General features: G+C 41.2%; 1 protein-coding gene across 1 annotated transcript in view; it reads left to right on the forward strand.

Annotated features, from left to right (window-relative positions):
• FAT4 (FAT atypical cadherin 4) overlaps positions 1-24325 on the forward strand; it is a 149565-nt gene that overhangs the window by 87512 nt on the left and 37728 nt on the right. Inside the window, exons 5-7 of the mRNA XM_054202720.1 lie at positions 777-1699; positions 2601-2775; positions 20395-20575. Of these exons, the coding sequence (XP_054058695.1) occupies positions 777-1699; positions 2601-2775; positions 20395-20575 (1279 nt within the window). The remainder of the gene's footprint in view (positions 1-776; positions 1700-2600; positions 2776-20394; positions 20576-24325) is intronic.

Here is a 24325-nt window from a genome sequence, read left to right on the forward strand (position 1 = left end):
AGCGAACTCTGGAGTTGAAGTGGTAACATACGTTTCCTGTATGGCATATTTAAGGTCATTTCACAGCCTTGTCGGGATTCAGATTGCATTTCCCTTACCAGAATTATAAATCTCTCCCTTGACCATAATTGCTAGTTAGGTTTCGATCATAAGACGAGGGCTGTTCATCTGATATTCTGGAATTCCATGCCATATATGGGAAGCATACCTCTCCTCAGTATTCACTCTTGGCTTGCTCCAGCTAGGCTTGGGAGTTTCTGCTTGTGCCTTTTCTTCATTGGGTGCAAGAATTCATGAAATAATTACATTAGTAATAATGTTGCTTAGTTGAACTGGGGAGAATGGAGGAAAACAGCTGGTCAGTTAGCAGCAGAACTATTGAGTCTTGGTTTCTGAAGGAAAACCCTTCAAAACCTTTGTCCCTCGCCATTGTAGATGGGGAAAAAATTACGCGTGTTGCCACTGTGTTGTTCACATATTCAGCTCCTGCTGAATGAAATGCAGAGAGGAGCTCTGCTAGCCGTTCCCTCTGCGGTCGCTCCAATTAACATCCTTCCCTCTCTCTCTCTTCAACTCTTCTCGGAAAATAATTATTTCAAAGGTTTCTGCTCCGCTGTGAAACTTGGCTGAAATTAGCTGATGGCTTCAAAAATGGTGATGAGGAGGCAGCATGATCGTACAACCCTCGTTTCCATAAGAAATGAGGCCAGAAACATTTATATCTAGGTCAGTGGGATGAAGTCACATTCTCTACCTTTCTTCTCCCTGCCCACCAGGCTCCAACTCGCAGCTCTCCTTCAGCATCGCGTCGGGAGACAGCACGGGGCAGTTTGACATCAACAACAGCGGGGTGCTGAGCATCAGGCAGCCTCTGGACCGGGAAAGCCAGTCCTTCTACAGCCTCGTCATGCAAGTCCACGACATGGCCCCTCTCCCAGCCTCCAGGTACACGAGCACAGCCCAAGTCTCAATTATTCTGCTCGATGTGAATGACAGCCCTCCAAGTTTTATCTCCCCGAAGCTGACCTACGTCCCGGAAAATACGCCGATAGATACGATCGTGTTCAAAGCGCAGGCGACCGATCCTGACAGCGGTCCGAACAGCTACATCGAATACAGTCTGCTCCGGCCGCTGGGAAACAAGTTCAGCATCGGCACTATTGACGGTGAAGTGAGGCTTACCGGGGAGCTCGACAGAGAAGCCGTGTCCAACTACACCTTGACTGTGGTAGCCACAGACAAGGGCCAGCCACCCCTCTCTTCATCTACGGATGTGGTGGTTATAGTCCTGGACATTAATGACAATAACCCGCTTTTTGCCCAAAAGCTTTATAAAGTAGAGGTGGGGGAAAATACCTTGACAGGGACAGATTTAATCCAGGTGTTCGCTACGGATGGAGATGAAGGTACCAATGGGCAGGTCCGCTATGCCATTGTGAGCGGAGATGACAATAATGAGTTTCGGATCGATTCTGTGACCGGGGTGATAACAGTCGCCAAGCCTTTGGACAGAGAGAAAAAACCCTCCTATACACTGACTGTTCAGTCGTCCGACCGCGGGAGCAGCCCGAGGACTGACACCACGACAGTCAGTATTATTCTGAAGGACGTCAATGATTACATTCCCACATTTGAACTTTCTCCCTACTCTGTGAACGTCCCTGAGAATTTAGAGACGCTCCCGAAAGTTATTCTTCAGGTGAGTATATTTGGCAAATAAATATGTGTCTCCTACAATTAGTCACATGCCTCAGTATATGGTATTAATGTATAGTGCCTTTCCTTCAAAATTCAAAAGGTGCAAGATGATTGAAAAGTTGCCTCTTGGCTGTAGTCCAACATGCAGTGGTTGTTGTCTTGATTTGCTTTTTGTTTGTTTGAGTAGGGTTTGGGGTTTTTTTGCTTGTTTTTTACCAAAAGTTTATATATGATGCTTTGGAGTTTTGTGTTTTTCCTACCTTTCTTCCCTCCTGGGACTTTAAGAGTTTGCTCTATCTCTCATCTCAATCTCAACTGTCATGCAACAAATCTCTCAGTCTGATCATTGCCTACATGGGATGAGGCTCTGTGCCAGACACTGAAAAGCATTAAATGGATCCAGAGAATCACAGAATGGTAGGGGTTGGAAGGGACCTCTGGAGATCACCTAGTCCAACCCCCCTGCCAGAGCAGGGTCACCCAGAGCAGGCTGGACAGGAACGCGTCCAGGCGGGTTTTGAATGTCTCCAGAGACGGAGACTCCACCACCTCTCTGGGCAGGACATGCAGTGCTTGCTTTGGGGTGGGGCTCAGCCTATACTAGATCATCTGTAGTTTTCACTAAGCCCCAACACAATCTTTACTGTATTTATGCCTGAGAAAAATAAGTAATAGCCTATTTAATATTTTCAAACTATGCTTTTAAGTCCATCACCACTGCGTTGAGTCATTTTTACAATTACAGCTAATTTGTACTAGCCCTTAAAGCATTTGGATTAATTCAGTCCGTTAATTTGTATTCTTGTCGTAAAGAATAGTTCCTCTATCCCAATAAAATTTTACAGACCCTGCATGCGTCAGTTCTTGATATTTCTTCCCACGTGTTTGCTTTGCTTTTGTAGGTTGTGGCAAGGGACGATGATCAAGGCCTGAACAGCAAGCTTACTTACGTGCTGGTGGCTGGAAACGAAGAAGGAGCCTTCACTCTCTCGGCCAGCGGAGAACTGCGCTTGGTGCAGAGCCTGGACCGGGAGGCCAAGGAGCAGTACGTGCTACTGATCACAGCTGCTGATGCAGGTAAAGCCAACGGGCAGACTCTTCTGGGGAAGTCTCGTCGTCGTTTGAAAATGTTGCATTCTGGATAGAAAAGAAATATCTCCATGATGGTCTGAAACTTTAGTGGATGGAGATTAGTACCCGAGCTTCAGTTTAGATCTCTGTTGGGGAGCATACCTGATGTCAAAGGGAGTTTGGTTCTGGAAATCAGGATTTTATCCTTATGTCTAGTTGTCTGATATTAGTAGGACTCACACAGATTTAGGTAGGTTGATTTTTGCCCTGCAGTAGTAAGTGGTCCTGCCTAGGTCATAAGAGCCTCATGCGTGTCAATAAAAAAAAACTGATATAAGTGGCAATAAACCCCAATATAATGTTGTCATCTGAAATGTGCAGACAGGTCACATCAATGGCCAGAAAACAGCTATGGACTGCTCAGTTAATCTTACTGAAATCCAACCCCTGAAAAGTAATGACAATTTGCGTTTCAATATTTTAATTTTCTGCTTTGCTCAGCATCCATTCATATGTTTTCTCCAGAATCCCAAATGTATTCCAAGTTCCCTCAGTTTAAAACAGGACATGAATTCTTGTTAGGAAGATGAATTACACTTTCACTTGAGGTGTCCAAGCACAAAATTTTGGTTTCAGATTTTGGTATGAATATTAGTAACGAAGACATCCTACATCATATTCTGGACTGATCTCCGGTCCCCCATGGCCTGATGGATTTAATTTACTGCAGAATTGTTCTTACTTTCTAATAATAAAAATAGAAGCAAACCCAACTTGTTGACAAGTGGATACAATTTTGTTTTCTGCCATATCGTGTGCAGTATCTTGTGTCAGCGACAATATCTATGGCTTATATTTTCCTATTGCAGCAGTGTTCAGGTATTTCGCAGTCTGAGCACAGCTGAAGCCGCAAAACACAATTTTAGGACTTGACGTATCATTTGTCTTGCGCTTTGGCTAGAGATAATGTATGCTTTGTATTTTTTACGCTGGCTTTCCATTACTCTATAGCCGCAAACTGCTCACTTGTGACTTGGACTTGCTTGGGCTTGAACATCCTTATGTTCCTTCAGAAGCTGAGGGTGGATATGTAAGGGAAAGCAGATCCTTGATGTCTGTTTACTCTCCCAGTCCAAGTTGGCAGGAGTCTGTTAGGACTGTACAGAACTTATTACCTCTACATACAAAATACCCGAAATCTGAACTGATAAGGGGTGTCACACAGCCAACAATTATTGTCCTTCTTGGAAAGAGGAGAGGAGCAAGAAGTCAGTTGTTCCCCACGCCTAGCACCATGCGTAAGCCAGAAGTTTGACAAAAGCACAGTCTTTTCCTAGACTCTGCTTCCTAAAAAATAGGAAATCCAAGAGATTTACCCAACCATTCCAAACGAAAATATTTATTTGTGTTGGGAGATGTCTGAGTTTCGGATCATCCAAGGGAGACTTTAATACATGAAGCATGCACGGGGCCTTTGGCGTAAGTGGCTGACAGAACAGCAGCATGTTTCGTTAGTTCAGGTGTTCAATCGTGTAGGTGTTATGCTGGTTAAACACTGTTTGAAGCTGGTTTGTTTTTTCAATTTTTAAAAAAATTTGCTATGTTCTCATAAAGGTAACTCACAAGTTGTTATTCCCTCCTATCAGTGTTAAAAGGTCGTAGGAAAACAGTTCAGAAGCAGATGTTCTGTAGTAACTCTAAGCTAAAATTAACCGTTCTGCTGGGTTTAAGTTTACAGTCTGACTAATCCGCAGTTAGCAGAATTTGGTATAGTTTCAACCAGCCTTGATGAGTAACGTTAGGTAATATATTCTGATCAGACTGGAGACTTGCTCTAAATCCATGCCATCAAAGAATGCATTTAAAACTATGTTAGCCGTGATTTATCTAAACTAAAACATCACAGGAAAATGTCCAGCTTCTGTAGAAGTCAATGCCAAAACTTTACTTGATTTCGTGGAAGCAGGATGTAGTCATAATAGATACTTAATTATGTAACATATTTAAAGTACTTTAAGAAATTTTAGGGGATCCCTGTTATGTTTGAATTCGTCATACTGAGTTCAAGCAGTCTAGATGGTGCACTCTGGCATATAATTTGTTGGAGATGTCTTAAAAAGCCATGTTTGTCACAATAATGTGCAAGAAATGGACCAAGTTACAGACTCTGGGATTTCTGTCAAGCTGTGTCTCAAATTTTATATTACTATAAATTACATTATCACACATAGAATGCAAATGCACTTCTGTAGACATTTGGCAGCTGAGATAGAAAAAAATTATGTGGGAGGAAGCCTTTCTAAAAGAGTTGCGGCTTATCAGAAGAAGAATATTACTTTAAAATATACAAATCAGTATTAAAGCTACCAGTATGGGTCTGTGATGGATATCCAGGTAGTAACACACTGGCCTTTGGTAGTCGGTGCCTGCTTCATTAAATCAGGTAGTTCTGGCTGTACTAGCAGAAAAACGGCAATGAGACAATCTTGAAATGGGTGAGAAAAGTATTTTGAGTGAGGTTTATAAAAGAAACTCCCAGGCACGTCCAGCTCTTTGCCTAATGTCACTATTTCTTTGGAGTGCCTTTGTTTGTATGTGTTTGAGAATGCTTAGAAAGAAGGATTTTGCGTAGAGACAATTCAACCAGAAACACACACACGGAACAGGTAGTTCCTGCTCTGTAGGAATGCAGCGCCTACCAAAACGTTGAAGAAAGCAGATTTGTCTGAAGTTATCCACATCCGTACTATCCACGAATATAAATCAAGGGAAAAGTATTATACTTTGCACTTTGAGTTTGGCTTTTGTTAGCTGTAATAAAGAGTCTTTCAGATTGTCTTTAGCAGCCCAAGCAACAGTCTTGCCATATATGGTGCATCTTATTTAGGTGTTGGGTTTGGGGTTTTTTTTACAGATAAAAATCGTGGTAGACAGCCAGACACAGTTAACTCTGGAAATGTCTGGGTAACTCACAAAGGGCAAAATCCTGTCTGTCCAACCCCCTTCCCATTTTTCTTAGGATCTGCATCTCAATTTTTATAGGCTACACTGGCTGGTTTAAAACGTTAATGGATGATATCCTGCTTCTATAGAATTCTGTGCCAACTCTCTCTTCCAAGGAAGCAGGCACAATACATACCTAGAAGCACCTTTAGACATAAGAACTGATGGATTCTCAACATGCGTTTAGCTGTCTTCCTGATCTCTCTATACATAATCAAAGATTTCTTACTTTTCATATGTTTATTATCACTTCATCGGTTTATGACTGTGGTTCTTACAGTGTTGCCCTAGCCTGTGTATGGGGAAGTTGATGGAGGAAGAAGGTTTTTTAATTTTTCATTGTTTTAATCTAGAGATGTCAGTCCAATGCACTGAAAACCATCCGTGGCCTCAGGAGGGACAGCAGCTTTGGTAATGGCTGTTATTTCATCCTCAGTACCTTGTGGGGTTTATAGCGTGTATTGGCAGCGCGTAACCGAGTCTATTTGCAGCAGGTGAAGGATTTAGGACATGGCGAAGCAGGAGCCCGCATGAGAAGAGTTGTTGAGTTATGAAGAGTTGAGCTGCTCATAAGCATGCTGGGCAGGTCAGACAGGGACCGCTGGTGGGACCACATGCACCAGCGATGGAAATTCAGGCAGTTCTTGGAAAAAAATTCCTTTCCCAAGCAAGAGCTTCCCTCAGGCACGGGGAAGTCAGTCATGATATATGCATCGTCCTGGCTCTGGCTCAGCTATTCCTTGGCCTGGCCTGCTAATCCTCCACCCGGTCCTCAGGGTAGATCTTGGTTCGGCAGAGAGTCTTCCCTCCGTTCTAGGAGAGGGAAAAAGCTGATAAAACATTTTCTGGTGCTTTGGCTTAGTGATTTATGGTCAGGCAGCCTGCTTCATGCGCAGTCTGCAGAAAGGTTCTTGATTTCAACCTTGCTTTGTCATCCCTCTTCCCTCACTTTGGCACTTCCACCCGGCTCTAACTTCTGCTGGGTCTCAGATACTGGACTGCAGCTCTAGACACTGGAGAGTTACAAAGACATGCAAAGCGCCCATCACTACGAACATTCAGGATCTTCCAGAGCTGTATACCTGCGGCCTTGGTCGAGAAATAAAACATAACCCAACCCCAAAGTTCAGCCGTCCCAATCTCGAGCCCCTCTTGCAGCACAAGCTGTAAGACTGGAGTGCGTGAATTATAAATATAATGACAGGCAAAATGATGGGCCATGGAAATAACATGATAGTGTTTAGATTGCAGATGCTCCCCCAAAATGTCTTCTAACATAAACACGAAGAAACCTACAGGCAGCTATTTGACTGTGTCTTTATGGGTCTGTTTCTACCACATAAATCATCTGTTTTGCTTTGCTATACCCTTCTTCATGGCAAAATGGTTGGGAAAAGAGACTTTCCACATATTTTTTTTTCACCCCATCTGGTGGGGACGCAGCGCTGGGTAAACATTCAGTTCTGGCACCGTGACAAGAACCGGTGCAGCCGCTTTTATCATCCCTGTCTTTAACTCTTCGAGCAATTTTCTGGAGCAAATGTTAGCATTCCGACAGTCCTCCTCCTCTTATTTATTGGTTGCAGGGATGTGGAGTAGCACATCTGGAAACCTGCTAGCTGCACAGGACTACTGTTTAAATAAACTGCAACCGCCACGTCTTGATTTGGTTGGTCAGAATGGCACGTTGCCACAATAAAACCGAAGTCAAAATGTGATGTTTCTAATTAGAAGCTGTGTTCCTGAGGTTTTTTTTTTTTTAATTATTTTTTTTTAATTATCTATTTACTGATTTAGATAAATAGTTCTGAAAGAAAATGAATCAGTGGACTCATTATTATATTTAGTTAGCTGTTCTTTGTATACATCCCTGGCCAGTATGAAAAACAACCATATGTTTTTTCTTTAGAAAATGTTGGCCCCCGACTTATGCATTCTTTCCTTCAAGAATGCAGGAGGGCAACCAAGCAGAGAGGTTATATCCTCCTCAGGAATTCTCTTTTGAGATAGGCTTTTGGTTCCCTTCAATCCAAAAATCAAATGAAATCTGACAATGTAGTTGTATTGTTTTTTTAACGCATTTTAAGATATTTCTCAGTTTGGGGTGACAAGTAAAGGATGACTGTATTTTCTATTAATGGTAAGAAAGAATCTCCGGGGTTAACATTGTGTGAGATTTATGTGACTGGGCTTGAAGACATTTATATTCATCCTGTTTTCTTAGCATACACTGTATTTGTAGTTAACGGGCAGTCTACAGCGTGAAAAGATGTTGCCTGAAAAGAATGAGTTGTATTTTAAAAAACAAATTCAGCTATTTTTAAATCTTGGTGCTGTCAAAACAAACAAGCAACTCGCAGATTTCAGTTAGAGATGTCCCGTTTTGCATGCTTTCTGCGCTATGTCTAAATATACACATCACTTCAGGCTTCGTGAGCTAAATGAAGGTGGCGTGTGCTTACCTCGGTGCTTAGCAGTTCACACGATGATTGCGGTCTTCTACAGTCGGGTTTTATGCCACAGCTGTTTCAAAATTAGTGTTGGTTTCTGTCCCAGCTCCATTAATTTCCTTCCTCTAATGGAAGCTCTTCCTTGTATCAAGCTGTCTGCTTGAGTCTAGTTCTACAGGTTTACTATTTTACTAGTTTTATTATTTTTGCTCTTTTAATACAGGTACTAAAACTATCATTTCAGTAGTTTTGCATGATTTTTTATATTTATTTCTAAATCACACAGTGGGACAACTGAAATGGCGACAGACTTATCATTCAGTTCATAGTGCTTATTTTGTCTTACCGTCATCTAAAAATCAGGAGAGAAGAGGATTGAGAGTGGCTTTTTTGTAGTTGTGGGAAGCTAATAGCTTCACCCTTTCATGAAGCCTAGAAACTGTTAGCACTTTTTAATTTTTCTCTAGAAGACAAAAGCTCAAATACCTATTTAGAAAATGGGTTTATGGTAAAGTCAGTCCAATGTCCCCCAGATAGTAATTTTCAAGGAAGAGAGCATATCTGTGTCTATACGATGTGACGTATTTACTCCCTAAAGGACATGAGGGCTTTAGCCCATCTCTTCAGAGGACCGCCCCATGAGATGCGCAATCCAGCCCCAGCATACCATTCGAGGGATTTAGTCTTCTATTTTGGAGTTAAACCTTCATTATTAGATCACTATCTTCAAAATAGTTCAGTGAGAGCTGAGCTCTGGGCTAAATCCAAGCGTCTGTGCTCTCTGGAGTCTGGTGCAGGAGAGACGTATGTCCAGGTTGGCAAAGGGCTCAGGCTGGCCAGCACAAGCTGAAATATCCATGAAAACAATGAAAATTAGTTTTTCACTTAGGTTAAGATCATGGACAGGACTTCAGCTTTGAAACCAACTCAAACTGGTGGTGGACTTTATTTGGATAAGGCAAGCGGAGTTAGAAATACATGTTAAAGATGTTTATTCTCTATAGCTCAGATGTCCTTGTGGACTTTTCTAAAAGTCCTCAATTTAAGTGCGTGCCTCTCCATTCAAACATTTCTCGCGTGTGTAATTCCCTTTCTGCTCTCTGTTGGGATCGTGGAGAATCCAGCGAGTAACTGGTGGGCTTATTTAGGATGGGATAAACTCCTAGCTGAGGTTTGCTCTCCATTTCACTGCATTAAACAAAAGAAAAAGAAAGGAAATTATTTTAAATAATGTAAGATCTTCTAATTTATGGCTGTTAATGTATATCTTGATAGGTTCTACCTCAGTATGGATGCAAATCCCATAATTGTTTTGTTTTGTGTTTTTAATAAACAAGCAAAATCCTAATGAGGTTAATGTACTTCTCTTTTAGAGTCTAGAAAAGCGTAAGATAAGATACAGGAACACAGCCAAAAGTTTTAATCTCTCTACAGACATTCTTGGAATTATAGTTGAAAATACCAAGTTTTATTAGGTAACTAAATCTTTCTACTCTTTGTATCCCTCATAAGTAAAAGAAATCCAAACTATTGGTAGAAACATCATTATTTATTAAGAATTTTTGGTTAGTCTTAAATGTTTGTGCGAATTGTTGTTGTCTCTTTCAAGGAACATAATTTTATGCCACTTAAAAAGACTGAGTGTACGCAATGGTCTTTCTTACTCTGTCTAACTTGACAGTTAGACCTAACTTGACCTCATAACAATGAGGTAAACAGGAATATCCAGTAATTCAGTGTTGTTTCTCATCATCACAAAGTTCTTACAACAACCTTGTAAAAATAACAAAGGAAGAAAATAGAAATAAAGGGCTACAGACACCAGCTTTGCCAGGGATGCGTGTGCCATGAACTGTCAAAGCTGCTCCTTCTTGAAGGGTGAATCTAATAAAAAGCAATTATAGTCATCTTTCATACAGGATTACAGATTTATCTGATTAAAGTTTGAAATATTTTCAGTCATAAATAATAAAAGTATTGATCTATGGTAAGCTGAACTGTACCTTGTACTGTACTGTATGGAAGACATGACATAGTTCAAAGAAGTTCTTACCACTCTTTTTCAAGTAGCTTATCTGCTTGTTAGGGATATTTTTTCTCTTTTATTTCCATCCACGTTGGGATGGAGATTTCCATCGCACAGTTGGGAAAATGTCCGTTCTTGCTTTGGTTGCAATACCATTGTTTTCTCAAGTTGTGTGATTACATCTTGTGTTAATTTCTTGAATGTCACCCCATGTTCTCAAAAGGCTTGTGGGCACTTATGGTCGTATGTAGCATATATGAATGGGGTGCAGTCACTTCTAGGGGGCCTCCTGAAATTAGTGTGAAGTTTGTTAAACGAGCTGGTTATCGTCCTTATCCTCAGTATCATCTCACGTGCATGGTCTTAAGATCTGCTTCTCTCAGGCCTACCGCTGTTGCAGTACAGCTTTATTGAATGTATATGGGACAGTCAGTTAGGCACTGTAAACAGTTTACCGGGAACATAGGGAGAGTGATGAAAAAGTGAGAGTTGAACATATGAAATATGCCAGAGAAATTCAGTTTTCATTGAATTTTACCGTGGTACAGAAAAACATTGTGCAGTATTCATCCAAATGAATGAAAATGTGACTGTCCTCTTTAAGCTGTCTCTGCTTTTTTGCTTTGCTATTACTTCTTAACTTCTTGGTGCTGGTTTGAGGAGCAGGGGAAGTGGGTATATCTCCTTGAAATAAACTTTATTTGAACTGGAAAACAAGCTAGAATATAATGCTTAATATGTAGGATTTAGTAGATGATCAAAACTTTCAAGGAAGACAGAATTGTCAGTTTGTAAATTTTCAGGCTGTTACACTTCCTCTCGTATCTCTTCATTCATCAATCTTGCTATGATTAGTTTGGAGGTTTTAAATGAAAATTAATTTAAAAATATTGCCCTTCGCTTACATCACTTTTATATGAAATTCTACTTCAAACGTGCTAATGAATTTGCTGAACATAATCTGTTTTGCAGAAGAATAAGATAACTAGAGTAGTCATTATGCTATGCCATTTTTCAGCCTTTGAGAAATACTAAGATTTTTCCAGTCTTGGTGATCTTAAACCGTTTTTTAAATTAAACATTAACACCTTATAAATTGAAAGCCTGCTAGCTTATTCTTCAAATACAAAGCTACAATTTCAGGAAGCCTTAATTGCAAGGCTAAAACAAGTCAAACATGCACATATGGCCTGAACACTTATCCTGCTGGTTAATCTTCACTATTTATACAGGGTGTTTTTAAAGCATAATTCAAAATCATGCATTACAGGAATTTCGCTGTGGGATACTCAGGAGTCACAAGCAGTCAAAAATTGCCGTAGTCAGCAGTCCCTGCAGGAGCCAGCTTCTCTGTTTTTTTCTGTTTACAGCAATAACTTATAACAAGGAGAAGTAATTTGGTGGTTTTAAGAAAATATTTTTTTAAATGTCTCTGCCTTTCTTTTAAGTGCAGTTCTACTTTCTTTAAATCTTACTTTGGTCACCAGAGACTTTGGCGGTGCATGTGGCCATGCCCACCCTCCCAGAACCGCCAGCAGTGTGGGTACAGGGAGATCATAGAACCATGGAATGGGTTGGGTTGGAAGGGGCCTTTGAAGGTCAGCTAGTCCAACCCCCCTGACATGAGCAGGGACATCTTCAACTAGATCAGGTTGCTCAGAGTCCCGTCCAACCTGACCTTGAATGTCTTCAGGGATGAGGCCTCCACCACGTCTCTGGGCAACCTGTGCCAGTGTCTCACCACCCTCATTGTAAAAAAATTTCTTCCTTAGATCTGGTCTGAATCTTCCCTCTTTCAGTTTAAAACTGTTACCCCTTGTCCTATCACTACACTCCCAGATCAAGAGTCCCTCCCCAGCTTTCCTGTAGGCCCCCTTTAAGTACTGGAAGAGGCTCTAAGGTGTCCCTAGACCCTTCTCTGCTCCAGGGCGAACAGCCCCAACTCTCTCAGCCTGTCCTCAAAGGAGAGGTGCTCCAGCCCTCTGATGATTTTTGTGGTCAATGCACCTTTACAGCCAGTCATTTGCTAGGGTTTTTTATGAGCATTATATTCAGCTGTGAAGAATTTTCTTTAAAGATTCAGTTTCTGAAACATATTTGGAAGAAGGCAACTTGTTGCTCTGAGATTCAGCACAGTTCTGGATAAGAAACTTGCGATACCTGTGGCTTTCTGAGCACCGTCTCCGGTGACCTATACCTTTGACGTTAATGGATTACAAGTGTGTGTCAAGGGGTTTATGGCGCATGGAATTAATGCTTGTGCCTTTTGTGGAAGAAGAATAAAACCTGACAGCCACAAGTCGCTAACTGGGATCTGCTGATGTCAGCAACCCCGTATCCAGCTTACGCTGTGGGCGATGGAGCGGGACTCCTTCAGCCTTTCCTCCATACGTTTTGAAATTTGCTAAACAAAAGCAGCAACGGGGAAAAACACTAAATTGGAGGAATATATTATCTACCATTTTTTAGATGTGTAAGTGATAAGTTTATGATAATGTGCGTGTGTATGTGTAGAAAGAGATTGTTACATGGAGGTTGTAGCAAGGTGGGGGGTCAGTCTCTTCTCCCAAGTAACAAGCGATAGGACAAGAGGAAACAGCCTCGGGTTGCGCCAGGGGAGGTTTAGGATGGATATTAGGAAAAATTTCTTCACCGAAAGGGTTATCAAGCATTGGAACAGGCTGCCCAGGGAAGTGGTGGAATCACCATCCCTGGAGGCATTTAAAAGATGGGTAGGTGTGGTGCTGAGGGACATGGCTTAGTGGTGGTTTTGTCAGTGTTAGGTTGATGGTTGGACTCGATGATCTGAAAGGTCCCTTCCAACCTAGATGGTTCTGTGATTCTATGGAACAGCTTAAAGTTGTGCTAAATATATACTATACTTTTGCTTTATTGCATGTGGTTTGTTCTCAGTCTGTGTCTGTGTTCCAGTCGGTCCAGGTCTGTAATGCTGCCACAGCTTTTTTGTTCTCTCTGGGTAAACAGCTGCAGGTAACTTGTTCTGATGAGCAGATCAGAGGAAGAGAAGAGGGATAGAGAAATGTGTATATACATCAGAGGACTTAAAACTGTCTCTGTACGCCCGTGTGAGTCCCATCCTTTCAACAGCATATGAAATGTATTGCAATGTAACGTTGCCCCTGTTGTGAACCTGCAAAGCTCAGTGAGTTCCTAGGATGCAGTCAGTCAGGAATTTTGATAGGAAACCATCCAAATGTAAAAATCACATGGGTAAAACCAGATGATCCCATCTTGCAACACTATCTGGGACAAGGATTTCTTTTGCACTGTCAAAACACGTGTGAGTAAGTGTGTTTGTGCACATGCCTCAGCCTAACTGTGGCTGGGCATATCATTGCTTGAACAAGCTTGGACTCTTGTCCAGTAATGTTTTTAATTTTTTTTTTAACTTTTGATGGCTTATTTTCCCACATTTAGGTCTGTCTGCTTCCAGCTTCTTTAGGCTGGTAGATGAGGGAGGATATTAAGGTTTCTAATAGCTGATGCAGTACAGAAAAATACTTTTTTTTTTTTTTTTCTTGTCAGATGGTCCTTGCAGAAGTGCCAGTCTATCCCAACAGTTACCTTGTTTTTTCAAGTAGAAGTCCTGTTAAACCAGCTTTGGGTACAACTACTACTACTGAGGAAAAACTCTGATTTGACACACTCAGAAATTTGGAAAATCTGGGTTCCTGCATGGTCTCATTAACCGGTCACCCACTGAACTGAATGAGAGTAAGGCTAGCTTCTAAGCTTTTTATTATGTTTGTTTGTTAACTGCTTATTTCAGCTTTTGTCTCAAAATACACTAGGTTCGCTGGTTTTTTAAGACTTAGTATGGAAGCCTGTAGTGAAAAATTGAGTAAGGAAAATAAAACACAATCAGCATATCCAGCCAGGACAAATATTTGTGGTGCAATCTTGTAAAAAGAACTACTAATTTTTTTTCATTTCGCATACGCACTTTCTTTTGTGTTCCCAGTAAATGAGTTAATTTAAGGTCATCCACGTTTCAAATGAAGCTTCCTGTGCCCTAGAAAGCCAAAGCGTAATGCAAGCTAGTTGCATTTTAACTTACTGTAGCTCCATATTTATTTTAAAACTCAGCAGTTGTGTGAGGCTCAGCACGCTCTGTCTGCATTTAAATGCATTTAGAAAGATTGGCCGCTTTATTGTGAGAAAGGCCTTGTTTACTTGAGTGAAAAAGTTAATGCTCTGTAATAACACATACAGCGTCTAGTCCTGGGACTCATTCACTGAGTGTTTGACTGGAGAAGTGAAATCCGCTTTGTTGCAAAGCAACACATTTCAGTGAAGCAAAAATTCCATTTCTGTTAAATCGCTTTCCAATTTTCGGGATAATGATGTGTTTAATTTACCACAAAACATGGTAAACTGCCTGCAGTATGAGTTTCGATTAGTCATTTAGATTCATTTTATTTAATTTTAATCCCTTTTTTTCATTTTAGTGAAATGTATCTGTAGGGGTTTTTTTTGCTTAAGTTTATTGTTAGTTTGCTAGCACTTAATTTTGATATTTTAATGCTGGCAAAACCTTTGAGTTCCTGGTTTCTGAAGGGAATGATGGTTTTACTATCTGGTGCTAACCATGGCACAGACAGGACCCAGAAGCCATTAAAGCTTCAAACAATATGTGGATAATGTGCTGAACACATTCTCCTATTTCTAATTTTTACTGTGAGCTGTACAGTACCATGCAGCCGAGATAATTTCCAATAGCATCATCTTTTCCTGAGTTTTCTTGAAGAATGTAAATGGCTCTGCAAGTTTCCTTCAATTGTTTGCTTTTACTGCTCCAGTACGCTTTGTAATCATTCCCCGCTCGTGCTGGTGTGTCCAGCGACGGTGTGGAGAGCTGAACATACACTCAAGCAGATGGTGTGCCGTGTGTTTGGGGATTACAGGGAGCCGAGACAGCTTACCTTCTCCCTTCCCCAGGACCAGGTTGGCAGGCAACGTTCCCTTCTTCTAAGGGCGCATGAGTAGGCCAAGGCGAAAGTGAAAGGGGTCTTTAGATGCTTCCCTTGTGGATGACTCCATGGCTCATAAGCATTACTGCAAATTAGGGGAATGAACGACTTATGATGAGTTCACACAGAAACGTATATTGTCCTCTCTTTGCTGGTTGTCCTGCATTTAAGAAGTAGAAATTGTTGGGTGAAATGATATTTCTCCCCACTGTCACCTTCCTGCATTTAGTTTCCTTTCTTCTATTTGCATTGGTGCACGTAGGCAATATTTTTCATCCTCCTTCTCCTGGATGGGGGGGAGGAAAATGTTGAGAGGGTTCGTTATAACTTCTAAGCTGACACGTTTCCGGTATCATCATATTTTTGTGGCGATCAGCTGCAAACAAGCGTTGGGGACTGTGGCGGAAGACCAGCTTGTAGGTCTCTGCCAGTCCCACCCTACTGGGAGAGAGAGTTCCTGCCCCCATCCTGCCGCCTGACTGCCCCATGGTCCCCTACGGCTGTTTCTTCATGTCACCTCCTCAAATGTCCCATGCGGAGAGGGGAACCACAGCCCAGCACTGGCCAAGCCCCGAGGTGGCCTCTTGTAACCTCCCCCTGTAACTCGTCCTCCACCGCGGGCCTCCAAGGAGCAGGCTCCCAAGGTCTGCTCCTTCTCTTCGTCCCCAGACACATGTTTACTTGCAGATGTAAGCAAAAAGCTTAAATTTTTGGAAGAACATCCGTGGGAAGCAATTTTCTTCCTGAACTCAGCAATACTATTTTGACACTATCCCAGGTTAATCTTTATTTCAACAATGACGTGTGTGGACATTTGTGGGACTGTCTGCTTAATGTATATGTACAGCTGTCACCTAGAAAATAAGCTGCTCGGTTCATAGAAACAGACCCCAGCACACAGAGATGGGAAATTCAAAATAATGATAATAATAATAATGATAATATATTAATGTCGGCATCTTTGAAATTTTAAAGATTTGATATTCACTGAACAGTCAATCCAGTCTCTCCCATTTAGTTCACATTTATGTGCTCCGGTTATTAATCATTTGATTGTTCTTTCATTCCTCCACCTTTCTAGAAAACTTTTATTCAATGTGGATATCCCAAGCCTCTGTGAGACGTGGTATTTTTGGATTTGAAAAAAAACCAACCTAGTAATATAAACTACTAGTATACGCTAGTAGTAGTAGTATAGCAGTAGAGAAATGCTGTAAATAAGAGGTTGCTGACAAACAAACAGTTGCTGCTCCTGCTGAAAAATAGTTCAAACTATTATTGAAAAATGAAATTTTAGTGGAAGTTCACTAAGGGAACAGTGTATGTTTCTTTGTGGCTCTGGTCCTCAGGGCTGTTTGTAGGAGTACGCAGAGGCTTGTGCAGCTGTGTACAGCGATTTTATATAGGTTGCAACATGTCTGGTTTAACATGTCTGGTTTATTAAAACCAGTTTGGGGGGCATCTTGAGTGTTTGGCTAATATTGCAGAATTTACACAAAATTAACTACACTTATTTTTATGCAAAATATTAAGTGCAGTTTAAAGAAAAAAGGGATGATGCTGTAGCATAATAAGAATAACTGACTTGGGGAAGATTTGCTATCGAAGCAAAAATAAGAAATCTGGGAACTCAGCCTGACCATGGAAACTACTTCTCTCACCACAAATATGACATGTACATTTTATGAAACCTACTTATTACCAGGGGCCAAATTCTGTGGTCCATATGCAAGCACAACTTTCACTGAAAGTTCACTGAGGACGATAGAATTTGGCCCCGAGCTATTTCTTTTCCATAGAAAATTACTTCATTTGTAATTTCCTCTTCTTATATTTCTCAGTAACTGCAGAAATGTGAGCTCGTCATCTAATTTCAAGTGTACAAAAGCTTTGAGGACTCTCTGTGAAATTGCAACTTTATCGTTCAGTGTAATAGAATAAAGGAGTAAATTTGTGGACGTGATGTTTTACTTAGAGGAAAAAAAAACGTCTTTGGGTAACGACATAGACAGGAAACCAATGTAGATGCGTGAGTTTTTCCATCTAAGTGAAATGAGAAAGGTTTGGGGTTTTGAGCTGAGGAGCAGTGACTTGGGGTGCTGCAAACAGCTGAATTAATATTGGACGTCTGGGTTGTTTCTGCGAGCACAGCGCAGCCACAAGCTAGCGCTGAATGAGAGCTGGGTTACTTACGTTGCCCTAGCTAATTTTATTAGCATGGTGGTGCTCAACCTAGGCTGGTACGTTCACTTCTCTGAGGCTAATATAAATGTGTCCATACTGCGCTGTACAGTGCCTTGTAGATGCATCCAGTGGGGAAATGGAATCGGAGAATAACAGCACAGAATATCTATGGGGCTGAGGCTGGGATTTGACCCTTGGAGCGTTCGTTTGCAAATTCAGATTCCTCGGAGGTGAAAAGGGGCTTGTTGAAGTCAATCAGCTGAGTCAAAAGCTGCTGCTCTCAGTGTAGTCCTGAGCAGCTGCCCATAAGCAGCTATTACATCTGGCATCCTTTTTGACCATTTCTGTTATCATAGAATCATAGAATGGTTTGGGTTGGAAGGGACCTTAAAGACCATCTAGTTCCAACCCCCCTGCCCTGGGCAGGGACACCTCCCACTAGACCAGGCTGCTCAAAGCCCCATCCAGCCTGGCCTTGAACACCTCCAGGAATGGGGCCTCAGATGTGACCAAAGATTTAATAGCCGTGCAGGAGAAAGAAGAAACCCCTTGCAGCGTTTTGCTGTTAGCGTATGTCCACATGGTACTTTGCCAGCAGACGTGAATGTGTTCTTCCCATTCCCCTCTCTCCACCAGCCCTGTGAGCGTAGATAGAGCTCGGTCCTCCCAGCCAGGACAGAGCCAGCCCGCAGAGCTGCGCTGGAGCCAGTCCCATCACTGGGTTATCTCTAAAGGTGCTGCCACTGCTGTTCATTTTTGTGAATAAACTGACAGCGTGAATTTTCTGCTGTTGGCTCTTTATGATAGCAAGTACGTTTAAAACAATGAGTTTCAGGTTTTAGCTGCGAGTTAGCTTTCTCTTCCAGACTGAACTGCGTTACTGATACTCTTTGAATGTGACTTACCCAAGATTAGTTTCTGAATTATGTATGAATTGTTTAATCACCTGTGAAACTTAACAACTTTCAACTTTTCATTTCATTAGCTGCGAGATGAATGTCAATTAAATGTGTTTGGAAGGCTAGAGTTGATGACACGTGCAGCAAACACCACCAAGGACTCTGTTTCATTTAATGCAGTAATAATAAACACTCCACAGACAGTATTTCAGCAATCAAGAACGCTTTTGCAGTCTTTTCTATCTATATGTGTTTGGCTAAATGAGAAAATTGGGGGGAGGGGGGAAGAAGGGTAAAAAATGAGTCAGACTTATTGCCTTAATGTAACCTTCCTGGCTGAAAGTATATTAATTGGCAAAATGGATTACCTCAGATGAGAGCAGAGAAAGGCCTCCATTGTGCGCGGCCGTGGCATGAAACCTATACTCTTTGGCTTGCACGTTCTGTCCTCGGCACCATGATCCATCCCGTCCCATCAGCTAGCTTCAGAGCCAGCCTTGCAAGATTTACAGCGCCTTTCAGTTGGGAGCTCTTTCCTTCCGTCCGTTTGTGCATTAAGCCAAGTTACTTTGAAGTGTTTTGTGGGGAAAAACCTCCTTTCCCGCGCAGAAGCTGCTCCCAGCTTCTTCCCACAGTGCAGCGTTGGGGATACTTCAGCCTGCAAGGGTTAACATGTGGGAAAATGGGTCATTATTTCTTCTTTTCTACAAGAACTCAATGCCTGGAGCACTTGCCAGGACGATGTGAGACCCAAGAGCACGGTCTACCTCCTTCCCAGCCCTAAGGTTGAGGTCCAGCAGTAATCTCAGGTAACAGTGACCGGATTATCTGCTGGGATGGAAGGACCAGGGGAGTCCCACGGGGGCTGCCTGAGTTTTGTCAAATGACAGCTCCATGTAATATGCTTGCCTTGCAGCGAAGACTCGAACCAGTCTCTTGCCCAAAGCATTTCATTATCGTTCCTTTTTTCCCCAGTCCAGCAAATGGTGAATTGTTGTCTCTGAAGGGGAAAGTGACACAATCTTGAGTAAAACAGGCATGGTCATCATCTGTCTCTTGAGTAAAAGGGGCCATAGCTCGTGTGTTCTATGCTCCACTATCACTCTTTCCTTCTCCTTTTTGCTATGTAGTCAAAGAAAGGAATGATCCCATTTTTTTCAGGGACCCTCAGTGAAGAATTTGGTTAGCAGAAGATGTCTTGCTGATTCTTGGCTGAAAATAAGTGTAATAGACGGCAAAACTAACACGAACTTGTAAAACTCTTCTTTGTCCTTTTTTTTTTTTTTTCTGGATTTGACAAAGGAAAAGCTTAAGAGAATAAATACTGAGAGATTGCACATGAATAAGCACGCTATTTCTCATTCGTTTCTGCTCAGAGTTAAGTATTAGGATAACAAGGAGGATGAAAGCCGTAGGTTAAATAAGTTCAGTCCGATTTCCTGTAAGCCAATATCTCATCTGAGTGAGCATTATTTGCTGCTATAGATGGTTGCTTCTATGGAGAAATTGAGTCTGAACAGGGCTGGAGACTGTGCAACCTTCTCACCCGCTCGGAGAAGGTCTCCCCAGGTCAGGGGCGCGACCGGCAGTGGAAAAGCCGTGCGGAAAGCCTGGGGTTTGCCACTTTTTCCACTCTATTTGTTCTGCGGATAAATAAATTGAGGGCTGGAGTTTTCACGGCTGTCAGTGTGCCACCTTTGAACATCTTCTCTTAGAGAAATAGGAAAGTCAACCACATGTTCAAATTGGTCCTAATTGTTACAGGAAGGCTTCTGAGCACTTCCAAGACCATCTTTTTTTCCGCTGAGCTTGTATTACAAAATATTTCTGGAATTAGATGGAGCAAGAAAAATAACAACTACTTTTTTTTTGTTGTTGTTCTTTCACAATTTGTACTTTATGTTGAGCTGCCTTTGAAACAAATCTGACCTTGTCCTGTATGTTGAGTTGGCTTTCTTGCTCTGTGAACTGTGACATGCTCAAGTGCCAGGCTTTAAATAGGGGATGGCAGACCTCGGATTCGCATGGTGGGATTTGTAACCTCTAGCGTTTTGTATCCCGCTTTCCCACAGGGTCTCCTGCCCTCACTGGCACCGGAACCATTGCTGTCACGGTGGATGATGTCAATGACAATGTCCCCACATTCGCCTTTAACATGTATTCTGCCACGGTTCCGGAGGATGCACCTACGGGGACAGATATTTTGCTTGTAAACTCCTCAGATGCTGACGCTTCTACAAATGCTGTTATTAGGTATGTCGTTCACTGTTGCTGTGTAATAATAATAATAACGCCTCATACCTTGCCTGAAGATTATTTTTTTTTCCCCAGCATCCATCACCAACATGCCATAAAGCTGTAAGACATAAAAGGACAGCTGTGTATGTGTAACTAAATTATTTCGGCAAATCTTGGGGGGGGAGGGGGGGGCGGTGTTGTTTGTAGGCTTTTAGGATTATATTAAGGACAAGTAGAGTTGCAGTGTTATTTTACTTTTTTACTCAGTGAAAAGCAAACGAGTTTAACTTGCACCTGAAATGTAATTATTAATAGGCTAGATTTGGATTTCTCAATCAGCATGGAGGTAGATGCATTGAAAAAATAAAAAACAAAGAAACCCTGAAACTCCAAATAATATCATAAATGGATTAAGCACTTAAGCTTGCAGTCTTTATATATACATTCTCTGCATAAAGAAATATGATATAAACTGTGAATGATCATCATTACTGACTGCCATCAGCTTCTGCAGCCTTTGGGAAGGTTTTTGCCTTCTATTTAGCATTGCTTTTAGAATTGAGGCTTTGTAATGAAGGATGTAGTTAATAGAAATCTTTTAAAATGTATTCCTGGAGAAGCAAGAAACTATTGTTCTTGGAGGCTGACAGACTTCTTAAATGTTAATCAAAGGAGCTTTCAGGAACGGCGTTGTGGGGAAGGAGAAGGTGTACTTTTCAAACATCATCAACAAATTTGCTACAGAAGCTGACTTTGGGGCTTTCATTGATGTTAGTATGAAATCACTCACCCTAAAAAAAGTACAGAGTGTATTTTGCAGCTCTGGTAATTTTTAAACTTTAATTTTTAAGCTAGGCAAACCTACAAATCAGCATAACTTTTTTGCATAAAAATGTCCAATCTAGTGGATAGCATTGTGTTAGTTTTGTGATAGCATACATATGTTTGGGGAAGGCTTCGGTATCTTATTTTGAACTTTAAATGGCTTTTCAAACCTCACTGTAGTTTAGATGACTGTGTATATGACTGGAAGCATTTATGCTAAATTGGCCAAGCAGGTACAATATCACCCAACATGCGAAAACACGTGTTACGGGAGAGGCGGCGACCACTTAGGGTCAGCAGAAACCATGACCTGCCTCATCGCTCATTCACATCTTTTCACATAGTAACTGATTTTCACTGAAAATCGGGGTGTTCGTTGCGTAAATTTATGGTCAGTTACTCTCTTCAGTTTAGAATGAAAATTACATGAGGCAAGGTGTAAAGTTTATCCCATTCGGAAAACCAGGAAAAAGTTAGAATGTGGCATTTTTGCTTTAAATACCAAACAGTTTGCAGCGCTCGGTTGATGCAACTTGACTGGGCTCTAGGCTGAACACTGACCGTGCCCAGCTTCACAGACAAGAGTAATGAAGGTATAAGTGGCGGTGACAAGCTGAAGATTATCCACTGAGGGCTGATTTATTGCTAACGGAGTAGAAAGCAGACTCCTATTAGTCATTAATCGGAAGGACGCGTAGGTAATCTCACCACATTTAACTGTTGTGACTGCAAACACCTGTATCTCTCTGTGTCCAAACTTACAAAACAGAGATATAAAAGTAGCTTCTTTACTTACTTTTGTTAGTTCACTTCAGTTCATTCTTCATAGTCCATAAGAGTATCACTGTGGTTGTCTTTATTTTTGTTTTTTTTTTTTTTTTTGAAAAAGGAACTAAAATAAACCAGATCTATTGTATGGCAAAGCAAGTGTGTATATAATACTGTAATATATTCTTTCCAACTAGCTACATGCCAAAAATAGAAACTTTATGTTTTGGCATCTTTGAATATTTGAAAAGCATCCAAAGTTACCATTTATTAAATTGTGAAACAATGAAGCTTTTAATTCTATTCACTCTCACTCTAAGAAACTATTTCTGGCAAGCTCCTCTTGAAAAAAGAATTCCGTACAAAGCATGAATGATTGTAAGGATTGCATCCCATAATCAGAAATTATCAGTGTGCTCTCGGATTTCTTTAGTGTGGTTGAATTGCTTTAATATCTCTGCCATTAGTCTTTGTCATTCACTCAGTACCTCATAGTAGAACAGTTGATAAAAACATATTTTTTTTCCTTCATAAGTAGCTATTTAAAAATTGTTTTCAGGTTTTGTTTTACACTTTTTAGACTCGGGAATGTACTTTTGTTTTTCTTGGACAGAATTTGTCCAGATTCAGCATTTAGAGTCTTGCAAATCTTAAAATATGACTGGTATAACAAAACTGGCAAAAGCCAGAGGGACCAGAACACGTGAGGTCTTCTTGTCAGAGGTGCTGAGCACTCAGAACTCCTTTTCAGTCTCGTTAGAGCCGGTTTCAAAATCAAATCTTGTTTTTCCAAAGATAGTATGGAAAACCCTCTGCTAAAATTTTCGTGTAAAATCAAAAAAAATGGACTGTGTCGTGCAAGAGGTAGATAATCTTCTGCAAAACTGTTACATATCCGTACACGCTGACTCTCTTGTTTCTGGTGATAAGCTGTGAAGTCGTCAGAGGAGGCTGACGAGGTTGTCAATGGCAATGCACACTTGAGCAGTCTTGTTAAAGATAGTATAGATAAGAGGGGTCAGCACAGACTAGTCGAAAGGCCGGATTTTAAGCGCTTCAGTCAAATTCATTTTATACTAGTTGTCACCATTAAAGTTTTGGGGGTTTGGGTTTTTTTTTTGGGCTAGGTTTGGATTATTTTTTTGTAACTATGCTGAGACACACTTAGATTGTCCAATTGGTTTGCATGCAGGTGTACTCAGGTAGAATATCCTGTGGCAAATGTAATTTGTCTTTATTCTCTTTTTTTTTTTTGAAAAAAAGATTTTCATAGCATTCTTCCAATGCTAAAGCTTGATCTCTTCTATATATGTGGAAATACAGAAGACACCTCACGTGGGGTTAAAACATTGCAAATCGCAGATGAAATTTGCCCGTCCTGCTGGTGTTTAGGGAGATTTAAACAGTGCTTCAGGCTCTGTGCACATTCGTTCCACCCTGGATACCCATTGCTGTGGCTGGAGAATAATTACATATGGCCATCGTATTAGATCATAATTAAGCAATTAAAGTATGCTTCTGGCATTCTGTAGAGATTAATGACTGAACAGGAGAAGCTGCCACAGCTTATTACACAGGCTGGCTGTCAGTCCTCTAGGTAAAGCTTCTGGCCCGCGTTACTATTTCCGTCATAACCTGTTCTGAGTTTAAAAAGGTGAAGGTAGGAATATTGCTCTCTTTCATAAAAGCCATTTTCTTCTGAATCTGATAGAACCGTATACTTGAAAAAAGCCACTACTGTGCCATACCAGGCTTCTCTGAAGAAGCAATGCTCATCACAGCTGTGTTGGTTTTCGGCAGGGTTATAAAACTGAATATGGGAATTGTTCATTTTAGCCATTTTTTTGTTTCTTTTGTTTTGTAGAAAACCCATTATCTGAATTCATAAAAAACGTAATATTAACCGATTACCTTTAAAAATACAGCCCAGTGCTCCCCGTATCTTTTGAGATTCATTCTGTAGCGAACTCAAGCTGGGTAAACGTTCAAAGAGAAAGGACAAACTCACCGTGCTAGTAAGCCAGAGGTGGCCTGTACAACGCACTGCAGTAAGCACACAGTCACTTCTTATCAAATCACATTTTTGCTCACACACAGGGATGTGTGCACATACATACACACCGATCAAGGGTCAAATTCTGGTCCAAATTAGTCTCTGTTAACGTAGCTCTC

This window comes from Rissa tridactyla, chromosome 5, assembly GCF_028500815.1.
Source record: "Rissa tridactyla isolate bRisTri1 chromosome 5, bRisTri1.patW.cur.20221130, whole genome shotgun sequence".
In the NCBI taxonomy this organism is placed as follows: Eukaryota; Metazoa; Chordata; class Aves; order Charadriiformes; family Laridae; genus Rissa; species Rissa tridactyla.